The sequence below is a fragment of the Pipistrellus hanaki genome (assembly GCF_964339955.1).
Source record: "Pipistrellus hanaki genome assembly, chromosome: 5".
Lineage (NCBI taxonomy): Eukaryota > Metazoa > Chordata > Mammalia > Chiroptera > Vespertilionidae > Pipistrellus > Pipistrellus hanaki.
In genome coordinates, this window is record NC_140507.1 from 61,585,621 (window position 1) to 61,602,615 (window position 16,995).

Genomic DNA, 16,995 nt, shown 5'->3' on the forward strand with positions numbered 1-16,995 from the left:
AGGCAAAATTACTTAGGAAGTTTTCTAGATTTTTTTTTTTTTAAGACTAGTTGATTGATTTTTAGAGAGAGGAAGGGAGAAGAGAGCAACATCGATGCAACATCAATGGGATGCCTCCGGGCATGCCCTCTACAGTGGATCAACCCCACAATCCAGGCATGTGCCCTGACCTGGAATCGAACTAGCAACTACTTAGTGCCTGGGATGATGCCCAAACAACTGAGCCACACCAGCCAGGGCAAGTTTTCTAGGTCTTCCCTCTATCATTCTATGAACAATGTGTAGAAAAAGAGGAATACACTTAGAGTAATGAGAGAATCATTGCCTCAGAATATTTAGTCCAAAATGCAGTACAAGTTAAATTGATGCCAATTATTTGGCAGGTGTCAAAATATGTATTTAATGCTGGTAACATTCTCATATAAATGTCCTATTCAGGGCACATGGTTCTCTCACATGTCTTTGAAGGTTAGATAAAGCTCGCATAGCAACCAAGCTCTTTTCCCTTGCCTTAGACACCCTAACCAAATTCTAGGTTATTTATATATCATTTGTTTAATGTATTCTCCAGTCCCCCATCTTTACCATACCACATGACTTTTATCTCTTATTGTGTTAACAATCTGGATCAAGGGTCAGCAAACTTCAGCTGTGGTGCCAAAGCCATCCTACCATCTGTATTTTCATGGCCTGCCAACTAAGAATATTTTACATTTTTAAACTGTTGTAAAAAAATAAAATTCAAAAGAAAAATAATGTGTTTGACATGTAAAACATAAAATTCAAATGTCAGTAATAATAAATAAAGTTTTATTGGCACACAGCCATGCTTATTTACTTATGTATTCCTATGGCCGGTTTGATGTTCAAATTTAAGTCATTACAATAGAGACTGTACAGTGCACAGCCAAAAGTATTTACTATCTGGCCCTTTCAGTTTTCCAATCCCAGATAGAGCATGACTACACCTCTAGTGCCTGAAACTTTATAAGTGATTATTAACTATGTGTTAAATTAACTGTTGAATTAGCGAATATGAAAGCACATGGCTGAACAAAGAAAAGGATGAAACAATAAGGTATCAAATATTTCATTGAAAGCTTAAAATAAGTGAAGATTGTAATCAAAATGTATGTTGTGGTTATTTTATAAACAGGGTCAAATTTACTAAACTATCAGCAAGTTACTAATCTCATGACATTAACATAATTAGAGCTTTCATAAGGTCTATAGAGGAGGGAAGGGAAGGCTGCTCTGAGAATGCCCTTCTGCACTCATAGTCACTTACAGCGCCTACTGCAAATACCATCTTCTTGAGTTATTCAGTGCTGGTCAGTAACATACTTAATATTCACTCACAGGGCAAATATTAAATTAAGATGGTAAACACAAGTACACTTAATGTTTCTTAGTTAATAGAGCAGATTATTTCCAAACAGTACAGCTGACTCTTGACCAACATGGGGGTTATGGAAGCCAACACCTCTCCTCTTTTGGAGTTGAAAATTCATATGTAACGTTTGACTTCCCCAAAAACATACGTAACTCCAGTTGGACCTTTGCAGCAGGGGACTCAACCAGCCATGGAGAGAAAACAGCCTTTTCCAGGCTGCGGGTGGGAATCATCTACAGTTTGGAATGAGAAAAAGCTGTTTTCCACCACAGGTTTGTTCAATCTGCAGATGCCAAACTGAGAATAGGTAGGGCAGGCTGTATTTAAGTAGAAAAAAATAAACAACAAAAAAACACATACACAGTTCAGCTCCTTATTGTTAAAGGGTCAACTGTATCCAGAGTGTCCCCCCAAGAAATGTATGCACACTTTAACAGCTGAGAGCTCCATTTTGAAAAGGAAATAGATCTCAACAAACTCGGCCTTTATAATTATTCAAAGTGTGAGTATACAATTTTGGGAACACCCCATACTTGTTGACTTTACTGTTTCTCCCAATTTGTGAGTTAGTCTTCGGACAATGCACACAAAACATTGCTGCTCACAGCCACTCTGTGCATGTTGTCTTCCCGAACAGAAAAGTCAACCGATCCCCAGCGGCTCTGGCCTTCCTTGCGGAAAGCAGACAGGGTGTATGAAGACCATCCAAACATGTCAGAGACGTCCTCCCATGACTCCTTCTATGACTCCCTATCAGACATGCAGGAAGAGAGCAAGAATGCTGACTTCTTCCCTGGGCTCTCTGCTTTTCTCAGCCAGGAAGAGATCAACAAGAGCCTGGACTTGGCCCGGAGAGCCATCGCCAACTCCGACACTGAAGACGTTGACTCGGAAAAGGAGATCTCGCAGATTTTCAGCACCTCCCCGGTGAGCCTCTGCCAGCACCCTTCCCGCAAGGAGACCGGGTCCTCGGGGGCGCCCACCTCCTCGGAGAGGCCTCTGGATCCGGATCGCAGGCCAGAGCAGCCGGAGGGGCTCTCCCCGCAGGGCTCCAAGAGGAAACCTGCCCTCTCGCCCCTGCTCGCCAGACCCAGCTACATCCGGAGCCTCCGAAAGGCTGAAAAGCGCGGGGCAGGCGGTGCCAGCACTGCCAGCCCAAGTGGAAAGCCCAAGCCGGCTTATCCTGGGGAGCCCGGCCCCCAGAGCCAGCTGTGTGACAAGGCGGCTAACTTCATCGAGGAGCTGACATCCATCTTCCGAGAAGCGGCCAAGCCCAGAAACAGGAGCCCCAACGGGGAGTCCTCGTCCCCGGACAGCGGGTACCTGTCTCCCAAAAGCCAGCCATCAGCCCTGAGGAGTGCCTCGGCCAGCCAGAGCCCCACCCAGGACCAGCAAGAAATGGAAGCGGAGGGCAAGGTCCCCGAAGCCGCTGGGCACTGCTACCCCCTGGCAGACCGGGGCGAGGCTGGGCCGGGCAGCAGCATCCCTCAGCCCCAGCCCCAGCCCCAGCCCCAGAGCGCACCCCACGGCTCCTCCTCGGCCCCTCGCTTCCTCCAGAAGCTGCGGAGCCAGGAGGTGGCAGAAGGAAGCCGAGTTTATTTGGAGTGTCGGGTCTCGGGAAACCCACCGCCTCGAGTCAGGTAGGCATGTTTTCACGTTGCATTGTCAAAAAGGAGCTGTGCTGAGTTTTGTTGGTTGCTTTAATGTGGGAGGAGGAAAGGGCTCCTGGCTGGTTAGCCCTCTGGGGCCTGAGGTGTTGTTTTTTCAAGGACCTGCTTGGCGAAGGCATCCCAGCATTGCGAGTCCTGTTGACCTCCGCGTCCCTGGTGGGTGGGATATCTAGTATTTGTTGTCATGAACCACCTAGTACCTGGGAAGGCCAAGGACCGGACAGGTATGGGGAGTACAAACAGGTTGTTATTTTGGACTCTGGAATCCGTAACAGCCAGGGAAATTTATAAAATGTGCAACTGAGTTATTCAGCATACTGTGAAAAGTGTGTGCCTAATTTTGAGGAGTCGCTGAGGATGGCTGAAGGCGTGGCTAAAGCTAGAAGTTGTCTGGGGGTACACAGATGAGAGGCACAGGTGTACCAGGGCAGACCCCAAGAATGCCACTGAGGATATAATCTGGCCTAAATTGGCACATTTTCACTTAAGATAATCATTCTTACACGCCTGCTGTGCAAGCAGAGAGGGCAGAACTTTCCTAGCAAAATTAAACCAAAGTGGGAGCGTTACATGTAGTCTGTGATTCACGCCCAGGCTACACCCGCTAGAGCCCAGGGCCCAGAAAAGAGTAACAGTTACACGAGCGGGCCATTAGTTGGCACCCATACACACATCACCATGCCCGTTGTGATTTCTGTAAATCTCTCCTCCTTCAATGCAGAGTTTATAACTTCTGTGCAAAAGGTTAAGAGGAGGGACCCTGGAGTCCGACTGCAGGGTTTCCAGTCATGGCTCCACCTTTGGACCAAATAGGCAAGTTATACTCCGGGGCCCAGTTTCTTCATCTGTGAAATGGAAATCCTAATAGCACCTACCGCATTCTATTTTATGATGACTAAACACAATAATATGTGAGAGTAAAACAAGGCCTTGCACCTAGTGGCTCTACATTGGCATCACCTATTCTTGTTAGTATTTCTCATCTCTTAATTTCATGTGCAAAATAAAAGTAATATTTCTCAAGTTAGGATTAAGTATACTGTAAAAAAATAAGCCACTTATTTTCAAAGTTTTGCTTTTATTAATGAGACGTGTTTTAACGAAATTACATAAATATTAAAAAGTAAATTAAAAATTATAAATTTGGAGAAATTATAAAGGACATCATTGTCTAAAGTGCACTGGTGCTTTTAATTAATATAGCATTTCACATAATACAAGCTTTATTCCTTTTCCTATATCCACTAATACATACTTTGCTAGAGTTGGGTTTTTTATTTGTTTTTACGAATCATTGCTCACAAACATGGTGCAAGCATTAGCATACCTGGCTAAAAAGTGGTGAAATTAGAGGCAGGGAATTTTTTCCCCCCAACCAATTTGTTCAACTAATTCACCCTATGTGAATTTTTACAGCAATTTTACCATATTTCTTTTAGAAACTGACAGCAGGGGGCAGTAATAAACTTCTTAATGGGTTCATTCAATTAAATATGTCATCTTAAATTCTGTTAATACTTATCTTTTCCATGAAAATGTCTTTTAGTTTTGTCTAAGACAGAGATAAAATTGAGTATTTCTTTTGAATTCTATTTAAAAAAATTTAAAACCCACTAATCTTGGGAACAAGTCATTCTTCGTTAGAAATATAGTCACATGTCACTTAAACAATTCCACAGATTTTCAAACTACATGACTCCATTTACATTTACCTCCGAAATAGGGCCCTTCCAAATGTATTACCCTGGCAAGCAAGTATGCCACTCCCTTTCTAATATGACAAAAAATCAACCCATTTAACATCAAAGTATTAACTCAAGTGTACCAAAGTTCATGTAACCATTTGGTAATTTGAGGGGCCACCAAATTCATGCACCTGCCTCTTTTTTTCTTTATGGAAACAGGGAGGCATTAATTTAATTAGTAGTTACATAACTATTAACTAGTTTTCTCTGGTCAACTATTTGCCCACCAAAGCCCAGGACCAATGTTCATTAGTCATAACAAGTTATGCCCTTCTTGAATAATTAAGTCTTTGATGAGAATGCTCATAGTTTGCTGATCATTTTTATACCCTTCTGAGTTTTGGGGTGTTGGGGAAGTTTGGATGGTTTGTTTCTTTGTTCAGTTGGTTGGTTGGCTGGTTGGTTGGTTAGTTGGTTTTTGAGGGGTAAAGTAAATGAGCATTGGATTCTCGTAATTTCTGTTCTAAAGATACTGGCCCTCTCTGCCATGGATGTGTAAGTGCACCAAATGCCTAAGAACATTTACTGAGCTCGTTTTATACATGAGACATGGCAGTCTAAAGAGAAAATCACCTTTGAAAGAAATTCTGTGTAAGGAAGAAGACCTTTAAGAAAGAGTTGCTGCACTGGGGCATTTCAGAACCTGACTCATACTGACTAGTCCAGGGACTCAGAAGTAGGCCACCTCTAAAGGTCCGAGAGGCAGGTGACAGAACTTATGGAGAAAGGCCTCCATAAGCAGAGACCCAATAGACCCTGGCTGGTAAGTGTAGAGACATTCAGTGCTGGGAAGTTGGCAGCTGTACGGGAGGTGAGTGAGGTGTGGTGCAGCTGTCATTGGTAAAATCCAGACTTACTTAAAAGTAATGCAACACAGGAAAATATGAAACAGGTATCAGGTTCCAGATACAGGGAGGGGACTGGAGCACAGGGAGAAAATTCTGCCCTTTAAGCATTTAGATAAGTAAAGGGCAAGGCTACTTACTGATTCAAAAGGACGGAGCAGGAAGTAGAGACTTAGACATAATTAAAATGAGACAGGATTTTAGTGACTGGGTCCAGAATAGGGAAATAAATTGCTAGACTGACAAGGCTGGGCTACTATGCTGCTGGTCTGGAGTCTCTTATATTTTGCCTAAATAGAAAGCATTTGGTCTGGGAACCTGAACACAATGAAACTTTCAGATATAGATGAAGTAGCCCAGCTAAAGGAAAGATTGATGGGAGCAGTAGGATCAAAGCCAGGCCAATCATCTCAAGACATTTTACTTTATGTACAATCTCTTCACCTTCCCAGAAATATAACTGGCACAAGATACCAGTTATCATCATAAATAGGACTGAAAAAATTCTATTTTCCTCTTCTGTTCTTACATAGTTCCAACTAAAACTCAACAAAAGAGAGGAAAGCTGATGGAAGAAAAGCTTATGTGTAATAAATTGAAGTTATTTACAATTTAGATAATACTCAGTTATATACAATTTAGACACTACTCAACTTATAAGTAAATTATTTGTTGACAATTTTAATTATTACATTAAATTTTTAAAAGTCAGAATTTCCCTACATCACTCACCTTTCTTGTTCTCAACTTTAGTTAGTTGGGGGGAAATTCATTTAAATTTCATTTAAAATTACTTATAGGGCCGAAACTGGTTTTGCTCATTGGATAGAGCATCGGCCTGTAGACTGAAAGGTCCCAGGTTCAATTCCAATCAAGGGCATGTACCTTGGTTGCAGGCACATCCCCAGTAATGGGTGTGCAAGAGGCAGCTGATCAGTGTTTCTAATTCTCTATCCCTCTCCCTTCTGCTCTGTAAAAAATCAATAAGATATATTAAAATAAATAAATAAATAAAATTACCTATAGTAATTTATAAAAATAAGGCCGTATGTTTTCAGTTTATACTTAATATTTTATTCTGGCAACCATATATTTTATAGCATATAAGTAAAAGGAAACTAAGGTATAAATTATTTGCCAAGTAACAGAAAATAATTATTATTCCTAGAGACTGGAATATAACTCAGGTTTTCTGATTCCTGATCATGTACTGTAGTGATTCCGAGAAGATTTAGCTACTGTCCCTGCTGTTTTGCTGCTTGTGCAAGGCTTACTGACAAGTTCCAGAAATAGAGATAAGTGAAATTAATATGTTAAAAAAAATCTGTTAGGATTGGAATTCATATTCTGAATATCTTTAAAGAAATGGTGTCCTAATAATTTTCACGATATTCTATATTTAAATAACATAGCCATTTATAATTTTTCTCTCCAATAAGTTAATACTATGAAACAATTCAATCACTCATATAACTAACTGCAAACAAAACATCATTTATAATTCATGAATACTAGTCCAAACCATCCTTATATTCAAATTACATTGAAAGGTAAATATGAACATACTTAAAAGAAAAAAAATCTCTTTGAAACACCCACTCTTTGCAGTAAAAATGGGATTCAGCAATAGTTCAACCATGTTTAATATTCTAAGTATAATTACTCAGAGCTAATCATAACATGCCTATTAGGTTGTCATTATTAGCCCAGGAAAGATTCAATTTATGTATACATAAAAGCAATTAAATTATTTCATTTTATAATCAAAACTCAGCATGTCCAATGTCTCTAATTAGTTTACATTAGCGAGACTTTGATCATCATCAAAGGCCAGAGCAAGATTAGCCATATCAAAACTTCAATGCTCTGTGTAGAAATTTCCATCTTCCCAAAAGAAAATAGAAATATATACAGTTTGCCAACTCACTTTTCTTACTAATGGCAGGTAGTATATCCCATTTGTTGTCCACTTTGTTTTTTGTTTTTTTAAAGTACCTATGTTTTATTGATTTTTTACAGAGAGGAAGGGAGAGGGAAAGAGAGTTAGAAACATCGAGGAGAGAGAAACATCCATCAGCTGCCTCTTGCACACCTCCTACTGGGGATGTGCCCACAACTAAGGTACATGCCCTTGACCGGAATCGAACCTGGGACCTTTCAGTCCACAGGCCGACGCTCTATCCACTGAGCCACACCGGTCGGGGCTTGTTGTCCACTTTGGTTTGGGAAAGTGGGTCAACAGTCTCACCAGCTAGTAGTTATGAATATGTATGTAGTAAAATTAAGATTCAAGTGGATTAACCCAAGAGTTTTGTTTTGTTCAACAGTATTGTCAGTGAGATACCAGATAGTTCTATTAAATTACCAATATGAAAAACTGCCAATGACAGTGTTGTTACTGCACGTGAAATTTAAATAGGTACAAATAATCTCAATTGTGTGATACACAGTAACATTAAAGATGTATATATCCTAAACTGTCATGTAGTATCCATTTGCCTACTTGATATCTGTACTTAAATATATAACAGATATATCAAATTTAATATATCTAAGACTGAACTTCTGATTCTCCTCTTCTCCAAAAACCTTCTCTTTCTAAATCTTCTCCATGTCAACAAATGGCAATCCTCCTCCTAGCTTCCAACTGTCCAAGAAAATAACCTTGGTGTTGTCTTCATTTCCTCTTTTTATCTCTCCTCACATTATCCAATCCATCCAGCAAATTCAAGTGGCTCTACCCCTAAAATACTCAGAATGTGACCATGCCATATCACTACCACTAGTGAGGCTCTGGTTCAAGCCACAATCATGTTTCTCTTGGATATTTGCACTCTTTCCTAATCTGTCTCCTTGTTTCCATCCTTGCTCATCACAGACTACATAGCACCTGGCATGATTCTTTCTTTCTTTCTTTCTTTCTTTCTTTCTTTCTTTCTTTCTTTCTTTCTTTCTTTCTTTCTTTCTTTCTTTCTTTCTTTTTTTTTTAACTGATTTCAGAGAGGAAGGGAGAGGGAGAGAGAGATAGAAACATAAATGATGAGAGAGAATCATTGATTGGCTATCTCCTGCATGCCCCCTACTGGGGATTCAGATTATAACCTGGGCATATGCCCTGACTGGGTATTGAACCATGACCTCTTGATTCATAGGTCAATGCTCAACCACCGAGCCACACCGGCTGGGCTGGCATGGTTCTTTTAATGAAGCTGTGATTGCAACACAGTGCAAAAATATCCAGTGCCTTCTCATCTCAGTCAGAGTAGAATCTATACTCCTCAGAAGCATCAATAAGGCCCCATCTCTCTGACTTCATCTCTCTACTACTCACCACATTAGTCCACTCTAGCCACAGCAGTGTCCTGGCTGTCCTCCAACATGCCAGGCATGCTCCTGTCTCAGGGCCTGTGCTCTAGCTGTTCCCTCTCGGAATGCCTTCCCCCAGATATATGCAGGGTTGGATTCTTCATCTCCATGAGTGAAATGGACTAACCCAGTATCACTGAGCCCAGGAAAAACTGAGCCCAGGAAATATTGCCCCTAAGTGGTTGTTTAATGCTTTAAACTTTACAGAGTGACAGCAGCTGCCTCGCCACCTCTTCTTGGTCAACCCGTGACACCATGACGCTGTGACAGACCCACAGCACGCACTGCAAATGACAATGCTGCCAGTTCTGATATCTCAGGGAATCAGGAAGTGAGCTTGATATTCACGGCAGATGTAAAATATTGCTGTGGTCAAAAGTTTGAATTGATTATAGAACTCATTGGTATCTAGCTGTGAAGTAGCAGTAGCCAAACCGGAGTATCTGCTCTAAAACATTGAACCTAGCATTTCAGTGTGCAACTCAATGGCCACATTTCTGGATTTAACAAGAAAATCGATAAACAAACACCAACATAAATTTTCCTAAGAAATAGAATGGCCCTGGAATTAAAATATGCTTGTGCAATAAAACATGTGTATTTTATAGAACCAACAGTAGAACTTAGTCACTTACAATACAGACTCTGGAACAAGAGTGTGAATCCTGGCTCTATCTCAGATCACTTGGGTCACCATTGCAAGTTATTTGACCTTTTGGTGCCTCAGTTTCCTTGTTGGGAAAATGGGAATAATAAGAGTACATACTGTTACGCCCAGACTTCATGATCCCCAAGGACCACCAGGGAGCTGAGTCCAATGCAATAAACAAAAGAGCCTTTTCCATGCTAGCATGGGCTCTGTCCCACTCACGCCGGCAGCATGGCGGAAGAGAGAGCGAATTTCACCCAGTCCAGGGGTTTTACTACCACTGCCTCGGCTAACCCTGATTGGTTGGGTGAGGGCTAGGGTTCAGTTACAGAATGGAGGATAACTCCACCCTGCCCCACAGTGGAGTCAGGAGCCCATCCTCGCCCCACCCTGCCCTCTCATTACCTCTAGTGTTACCACGAATGTTAAGTCAATTACCACCGGGAAAGAGTTTAGAACTGTGCCAGGTACATAGTACTATCTTAATAAACATTAAGGTTATTATAAAGTTATGTATTGTTATTAATTATTAAATGGCCACTTTATTATTTATTGTCATCAATTTGGTATAAACTCCCTAGACCCTACCTTCTCAAAAACCTTTGAATCTGTTTCCTTTCTTTAAAATCTTCATCCTACAATTCTCTTGTGTATTGCTAAGTATTATTCACAATGGCATAGAGCTTATGGAAAGGGCACACTTCAACTTTTTTAGCCTATAAGGCTAGAAAAAAAATGTTTAAGGAATACATCTTGAAAAGTGTTTCTGACCTTGTCGAGAAGGTGAGCCCTACCTTTGTATCTCAAGGTCAGAATCCTGGCTTCCATGGCAAACAGTGAGATACTTTCCCCTGGTTTAGGTCTATTGTCATTTTCTAGAAACTTTTACCTCACTTGGCCCTGGGTCCCTTCCCTGCAAGGGACGGGATCAAAGCCAAAGAAAAGTCATTTCTCTCAATCTCGGCCCCTCCCGCCCACAGCTAATTACCTCCACACCCTTTCTTTCTAATCCTCAGAGCTGTGAAGGTCATCCTAATTGTGGTTTACAGTCAACCAAAAGAGAACAAAAAAGAAAAAGCCTTCCAAAAAAACCAAATCTCTTTGACCATTGTTTTCTTGCTGCTTTTTAAATGGTTTAGCAATTTTCCTGAGTTTATTTCGTGGTTCCTTGTCAAATATTTGCTAAAGCCAATTGAAAGTGGTTCCCCAACACTTTAGCCACTCCCTGGTTTTGTATTCCAATAATTCCAGCAGGAAGAAAATGAAAAAATAATGTAAGTAACAAATGCAGGCTTTCCCCCCAGCTAGATTAAACTGGCTTTGATTTTGCATTTTCTTCCTACTAAGTATTATACCATACAGCCAACTTCTCAGAAGAAGAAGAATGTGCTTGTTGGAAGTTTAATTTGTTATGCAAACTACTATGAAACAGTTGTTTTGAAAGAAATGGAAGTTTCAGATACGTTCACACTCCAATCTTTTCTATAAAGTCAGTTACTTTAAGTACTTCTTGACAAGTTTCTTCGTTTGCCTTGAGGCAGTACCGCATCACGGATCACTGAATCTATTTACACATAATTACAACAATTTAAGAACTGCACTTAGACATTGCATTCTTTTGACGGTTTCAATGAGTTATTTTATAATACCTCTGTAGCAAATATAATTTTAAGTCTGAAATTTGACACAGCTTACCAAGCTGACCATGATGCAAAAATTTCCTGTGAGTTGGTGTATTCAAATGACGTGTAGCAATAGAAATTATTTTTCCTATTTAACTTTAATTTGAGGCAAGAAACAGTGTTATATTTAATATCTGCTGGAATAGGAGTAAGCTGCTAGTCACCTGAGCACTAATGGAGGAAACCCAATCAGAAGTCTTTCCTGGAAGAAAGATTACTAATTGCAAGTGGAAACTTTGTTCTCTTGGTTATGAGTTCTAAGAGTGGAGTCTGCATCTGTATGACAGCATATGGTGAATTAGGCCACAGAAAAGGTTTCCAATCACTTGTTATACAATCCACACGTGGGCCAGGAAACTTAAATAAAAGTACCCTAAGGATTAAGGATTTTTTTTTCCCCCCCTAAGGTGACAGCTTTTAGCCTTGGTTGCTGGAATTGGAGAAGTATTTTCTAATATAATAGAAAAAAAAAAAAAAAAGAAAACAAATGTGGGGAAAAGGATTTCCAAATAGTGGAGGTGAATCTTCAAAGAAGGAGGAGAAGGTGGGAAGAAGAGAAGGTGAAAGAGAAAGGAAAGAAAAGTAAAGGGGAAGGAAGGATGGGAGGAAAGGAGTGAGGGAAAGAGAATAAAATTCATATTTGAAGATACCTAGTTCTTCCTTTAAATAAATAATATATATATATATATATATATATATATATATATATGTGTGTGTGTGTGTGTAAATATTGGGTCGGCAGCTAAGTAATTGCGGATTTTTTAAAGAAAATCAAAGACAATTTTTTCATGGAACTAAATAACTTTATTCTGTAATGTATTGCCCATTTTGATCAATGACCTTTTGCCATCTTTCAGGCAGCATCATAATCCCACGTTCAAAAAACTTCTGGTTTTTATTAGCAAAAAACTGAATCAGGTACGATTTGACATCATCATCATTATTGAAATTTTTACCATTCAAGGAGTTTTGTAAAGATCGAAACAAAAAGTAATCAAATGGTGCAAGGTCAGGACTATATGGTGGATGTGGCAAAACATCCCAACCAAGCTCCATTAATTTTTGCCGAGTGACCAAAGATGTGTGTGGCCTTGCATTGTCATGATGGAATACAACACCTTTTCGATTTGTCAATTCGGGCCGCTTTTCTTCAACTGCATTGTTTAATTTCGTTAGTTGTTCAATGTAGACATCAGAATTGATCGTTCGGTTGGGTGGTAAGAGTTCAAAGTAGACAATTCCTTTGTAATCCCACCAAACTGATAACAAAACCTTCTTTTGATGAATATCAGCTTTTGATGTTGTTTGAGTTGGTTCACCTGGCCTGCTCCATGATCTTTTCCGCTTGATATTGTTGTAAACAACCCATTTTTCATCGCCAGTTATCAGTCATTTTAAAAATGGATCATTTTCATTACGTTTCTTTAGCAAATCACAGCTGCTAATGCGTTGCGTTAACTGTGATTCTTTCAGTTCGTGAGGAACCCATGTATCGAGTTTTTAAACATAGCCAAGTTGTTTTAAGTGATTTTCAATGAATGTATGTGATACATGAAGCTTCTCTGCAATCTCACGTGTTGTACTGTGACAGTCCGAATTGATTATTGCTTTGATTAGGGCGTCATCAACTTCAACTGGACCACCAGAGCGTTTTTCATCTTTGAGTGAAAAATCACCAGAACGAAATTTGGCAAACCAATTTTGACACTGCCGTTCTTTTAAGGCTTCGTCACCATAAACAGCACATAACTTTTTATGAGCTTGCGATGCGTTTTTCCCTTTGAGGAAATAAAAAAGCAAAATATGACGAAAATGTTCCTTTTGATTTTCCATTTTTTAACGAACGCCAAACGAAAACTACAAAACAGATCAAAAAACTTTTTTTACTGATTAACAGCTGAATAGCCAACTATCAAATAACAAAATGTGTTTTACATTTGTACTACGTCTGCAAACCTAAAAATTCAACTGAAGCCATATATGTGTGAAACCCGCAATTACTTAGTTGCCGACCCAATATATGTGTATTTATACTAGAGGCCTGATGCACAACATTCATGCACTCAGGAGGGGGGTCCCTCAGCCCAGCCTGTGCCCTTTCGCCTCAGTCAGGGAGCCCTTGGGGATGTCTGACTGACTGTTTAGGCCTGCTGCCTGCAGGGAGTGGGCTTAAGGCATCAGTTGGATGCTGTGGAGGTGGGCCACTGCACTCCCCAGCTGTCATCCCAGGTTGTGGCTGAGCAGAGCTCCCCCTATGGGAGCTCACTGACCACCAGGGGGCAGCTCCTGCATTTAGCATCTGCCCCCTGGTGGTCAGTGTGCATCATAGTGATGGGTCATTCCGCCATTTGGTCCATTTGCATATTACCCTTTTATTACATAGGATATGTTTACATATACAGTATATACTAGTGACACAGTGCACAGATTCAAGCACATTGAAAGGAAATTAATTAGAAGGCGGCTGGCGGGACTGGGTTAGACGGGCTGGACATGCCCTGGAGCCAACTTCCCCAGCATCTGCAGAGTTAGTGGGGTCCCTCTGGCAGGTGGGGTCCCTCTGGCAGGCGGGGTCCCTCAGCCTGGCCTGCAGAGATCGGGCTGAAATTGTCTCTTCAACATCCCCCAAGGGGTCCCAGAGTGCAAAAGGGCACTCTGCAAAGTTGGTGTGGAATGCAAATGCAAGTGTACAGTAAACCAGATTCAGGGCCAACCGTGCCCCAGCTACAACATAACCCACAGATAAAGATGGCATTTTACAGCCCCACAAGGAGTAGGCTCCTTCCTCTCTGATTTCAGGGTGCACCACTGGAGAACCGCTGCTGCCAAGTCACTGCAGCTTGCCAGCTCCTGCATTGTCTGCCCCCTGGTGGTCAGTGTGCATCATAGTGATTGGTTGGAGGTAGAAGAGACTCTTTTTATATGGAGAGATTTTTATTGACGTATAAATATATATTATATGAGAAGAAGGGAGAGAGAGAGATAGAAACATTAATGATGAAAGAATCATTGATAGGTTGCCTCCTTCATGCCCCACATTGGGGACCAAGCCCACAACCCCAGCATGTGCCCTGACCAGAAAACAAACCTTGGCTTCCTGGTTCATATGTTGATACCCAACCACTAAGCCACATCAGCTGGGCTGGCTCTTCCTTTAAAAGCCAGGGATCTTCATAATTTTTACCATCATAGAAGGTATCACAGGCCAATTGAATTAACAGAAAATGTCTCAATTGTGCTTATTCATAGATAGGTCAATAGATGTATCGTTGTTGAAGTCTAAGACAATGCAATAGAAATGTACTGTTTCAGTTTTGGATATTGAACCACCACAGACAAATAAGAATTTTCCACATCATTATATGAACTTGGTTTGGATGAAGGGGCCAAGAAAGTTTGTAATACTACTACTGAGGAGGTATTAGACACAAATAAGAGGAGTTGATCAAGCAGAAGAGCTTAGCTAGGCCTAGTCCTACCTCTCTAGGGGCTTTGTCATCCCCAAATGAAGAGAGCTTGACAGGCAACACCAGAAATTTAACTTCAGCAGTATGTCTATGCAGTCATTGTGCAGAATTATACGTATAACTAACCTGTAGAAAGTTTATGCTAAAATGACATTTTCTTTCTTTTCAATCCTTTGCTGATTATTCTAAAGGCATACTTACATATTTACTGAAGATAAAATCTAGGGAAAGTTAATGTCATTCTCCTAGTAATAATAATCCTATCTATTAAGGAGGGAATATGCTAATTGACCCTCACACCGTCACAAAGATGGCAGCACCCACAGCTAATAATCAGGGAATATGCTAATTACTTCCCTGCCCTCAAAGATGGCGATGCCCACAGTCACAAGATGGCGGCAGGTGTGGCAAGTCTGGGCTCACCTCTAGGTGGGCCTGGACACTCTGCACGCCTGCTTCTGGAGTCCCCCAGTCCCCTCAGTCCCCCAGCTGCCCAGGGCAGGCCCGAGGTGCAGGCAAGCCTCAGATGACAGCTGCCATTCTCTCAGTGCTGCCCAAGGCTCAGGTAACCAGGGCTGGCCAAGACTTGAGCTGCAGGCAGTGTCAGCAGCAGAGGTGTGATGGGGCATCACCTCCTTGCCAGGTCACCTCCTGTCCCTGAGGGCTCCCAGACTGTAAGAGGGGGAAGGATGGGCTGAGTGACCCCCCCACCCCCTCCAGTGCATGAATTTTCATGCACAGGGCCTCTAGTAAATATAATAATATTAATAGCTGGCATACCTTGAATACTTAGCATGTGCCACAGACATTCTTCTAAGATCTTTCCATTCATAAACTCACTTATTCCTGGAGGTAGATACTATCATATTTCTTGGATTCTAAGAATTCACCCTTCAGTAAAAAGCATTTTACAATCTCTGTCATGCCACAATCATGATATTGTTGTCATTGCCTGTGCATATGCAGATTTGGTCAGAACTGTTTATTTTGTTATTTTAGTTAAGTTATTTGTTCTGTTAGTACTACATGCTATTTTTTTTTTCTTAATGGATCATTAAAAAATAGTGTCATATATCAATGATATGATAGAGTCCATGAATGCAGTACTGTTAGCTCCATTTTTTTAAAGGAACTAAAGCATGAATTGTTCAGGAAAATTGTCCAGTTGTCTTCTGTATTATACTGCCAAACAAAATCAAGTGGGGTGCACAGACTTGCTTACAGAACGGTGATCCAATGGAAAATTAGGATGATCCCCAGCTTTCCCCTAGAAATACCCAAGAGCGTCTTTGTATTTCTCAAAAAGTAAAATGCCGCCAAAACCGGTTTGGCTCAGTGGATAGAGCATCGGCCTGCGGACTGAAAGGTCCCAGGTTTGATTCCAATCAAGGGCATGTACCTTGATTGCAGGCACATCCCCAGTAGGAGGTGTGCAAGAGGCAGCTGATCAATGATTCTCTCTCATCGATGTTTCTAACTCTCTATCCCTCTCTCTTCCTCTCTGTAAAAAATCAATAAAATATAAAATAAATAAAAATAAAGGATTGATGCTTTCAAAAAAAAAAAAAAAAGTAAAATGCCAATGAATGGCTTCATCCCATTGCCCCACACAATGTTAAGAAAACAAGAAAAAGAAAAGAGCCATGCTCAATGATTTACTGGCTCTTATGAGAACACCTTACACTGTTTACACTCTCAGCCCACTCTTCATTGTTGACATGAGGGAGAGCCAGCATCTTTATTAGTAGGAACAATCTCCTTTTGTTCCTACTAATATGTAGCTTGTGAGGGCATAGGCTGAAACTTCCACTATCAAAGCCGTTTAGTCAGGTCTCTCTATTTCTCTCGTACACAGAGCTGTAATACCAAGCTGAACATAACAGTTACGATTTGTAATCTAGTATGGTACCATTTAGTTCTTACGTTTAGTGGCCAGTATTTTAATTAAGAATGTGTTGCCATACATTGGCCAGAGTCCTCATATATGGAATCATTTTGTACTTTAAGAATATGAAAAACTCAGTGCTGCCTGAAATAAAGGGAGAACAGGCCCCAGCAACATCTACAACATGTTAGTTCAGTTGATTTCTGATAGACCTTTTCTACAAAAGGCCATTATAAAACACAATATGGTAAATTGTGTTTTATAGTATACTGGTAGCCCAGTGCACGAAATTC

At 40.8% G+C, this 16,995-nt stretch overlaps 1 protein-coding gene across 1 annotated transcript in view; it reads left to right on the top strand.

The window, feature by feature from the left end:
- The window catches only part of PALLD (palladin, cytoskeletal associated protein), a 386,711-nt gene that overhangs the window by 14,447 nt on the left and 355,269 nt on the right, over positions 1 to 16,995 (top strand). Inside the window, exon 2 of the mRNA XM_084883726.1 lies at positions 2,036 to 3,033. Within this exon, the coding sequence (XP_084739852.1) occupies positions 2,105 to 3,033 (929 nt within the window). The 5' untranslated portion in view covers positions 2,036 to 2,104. The remainder of the gene's footprint in view (positions 1 to 2,035; positions 3,034 to 16,995) is intronic.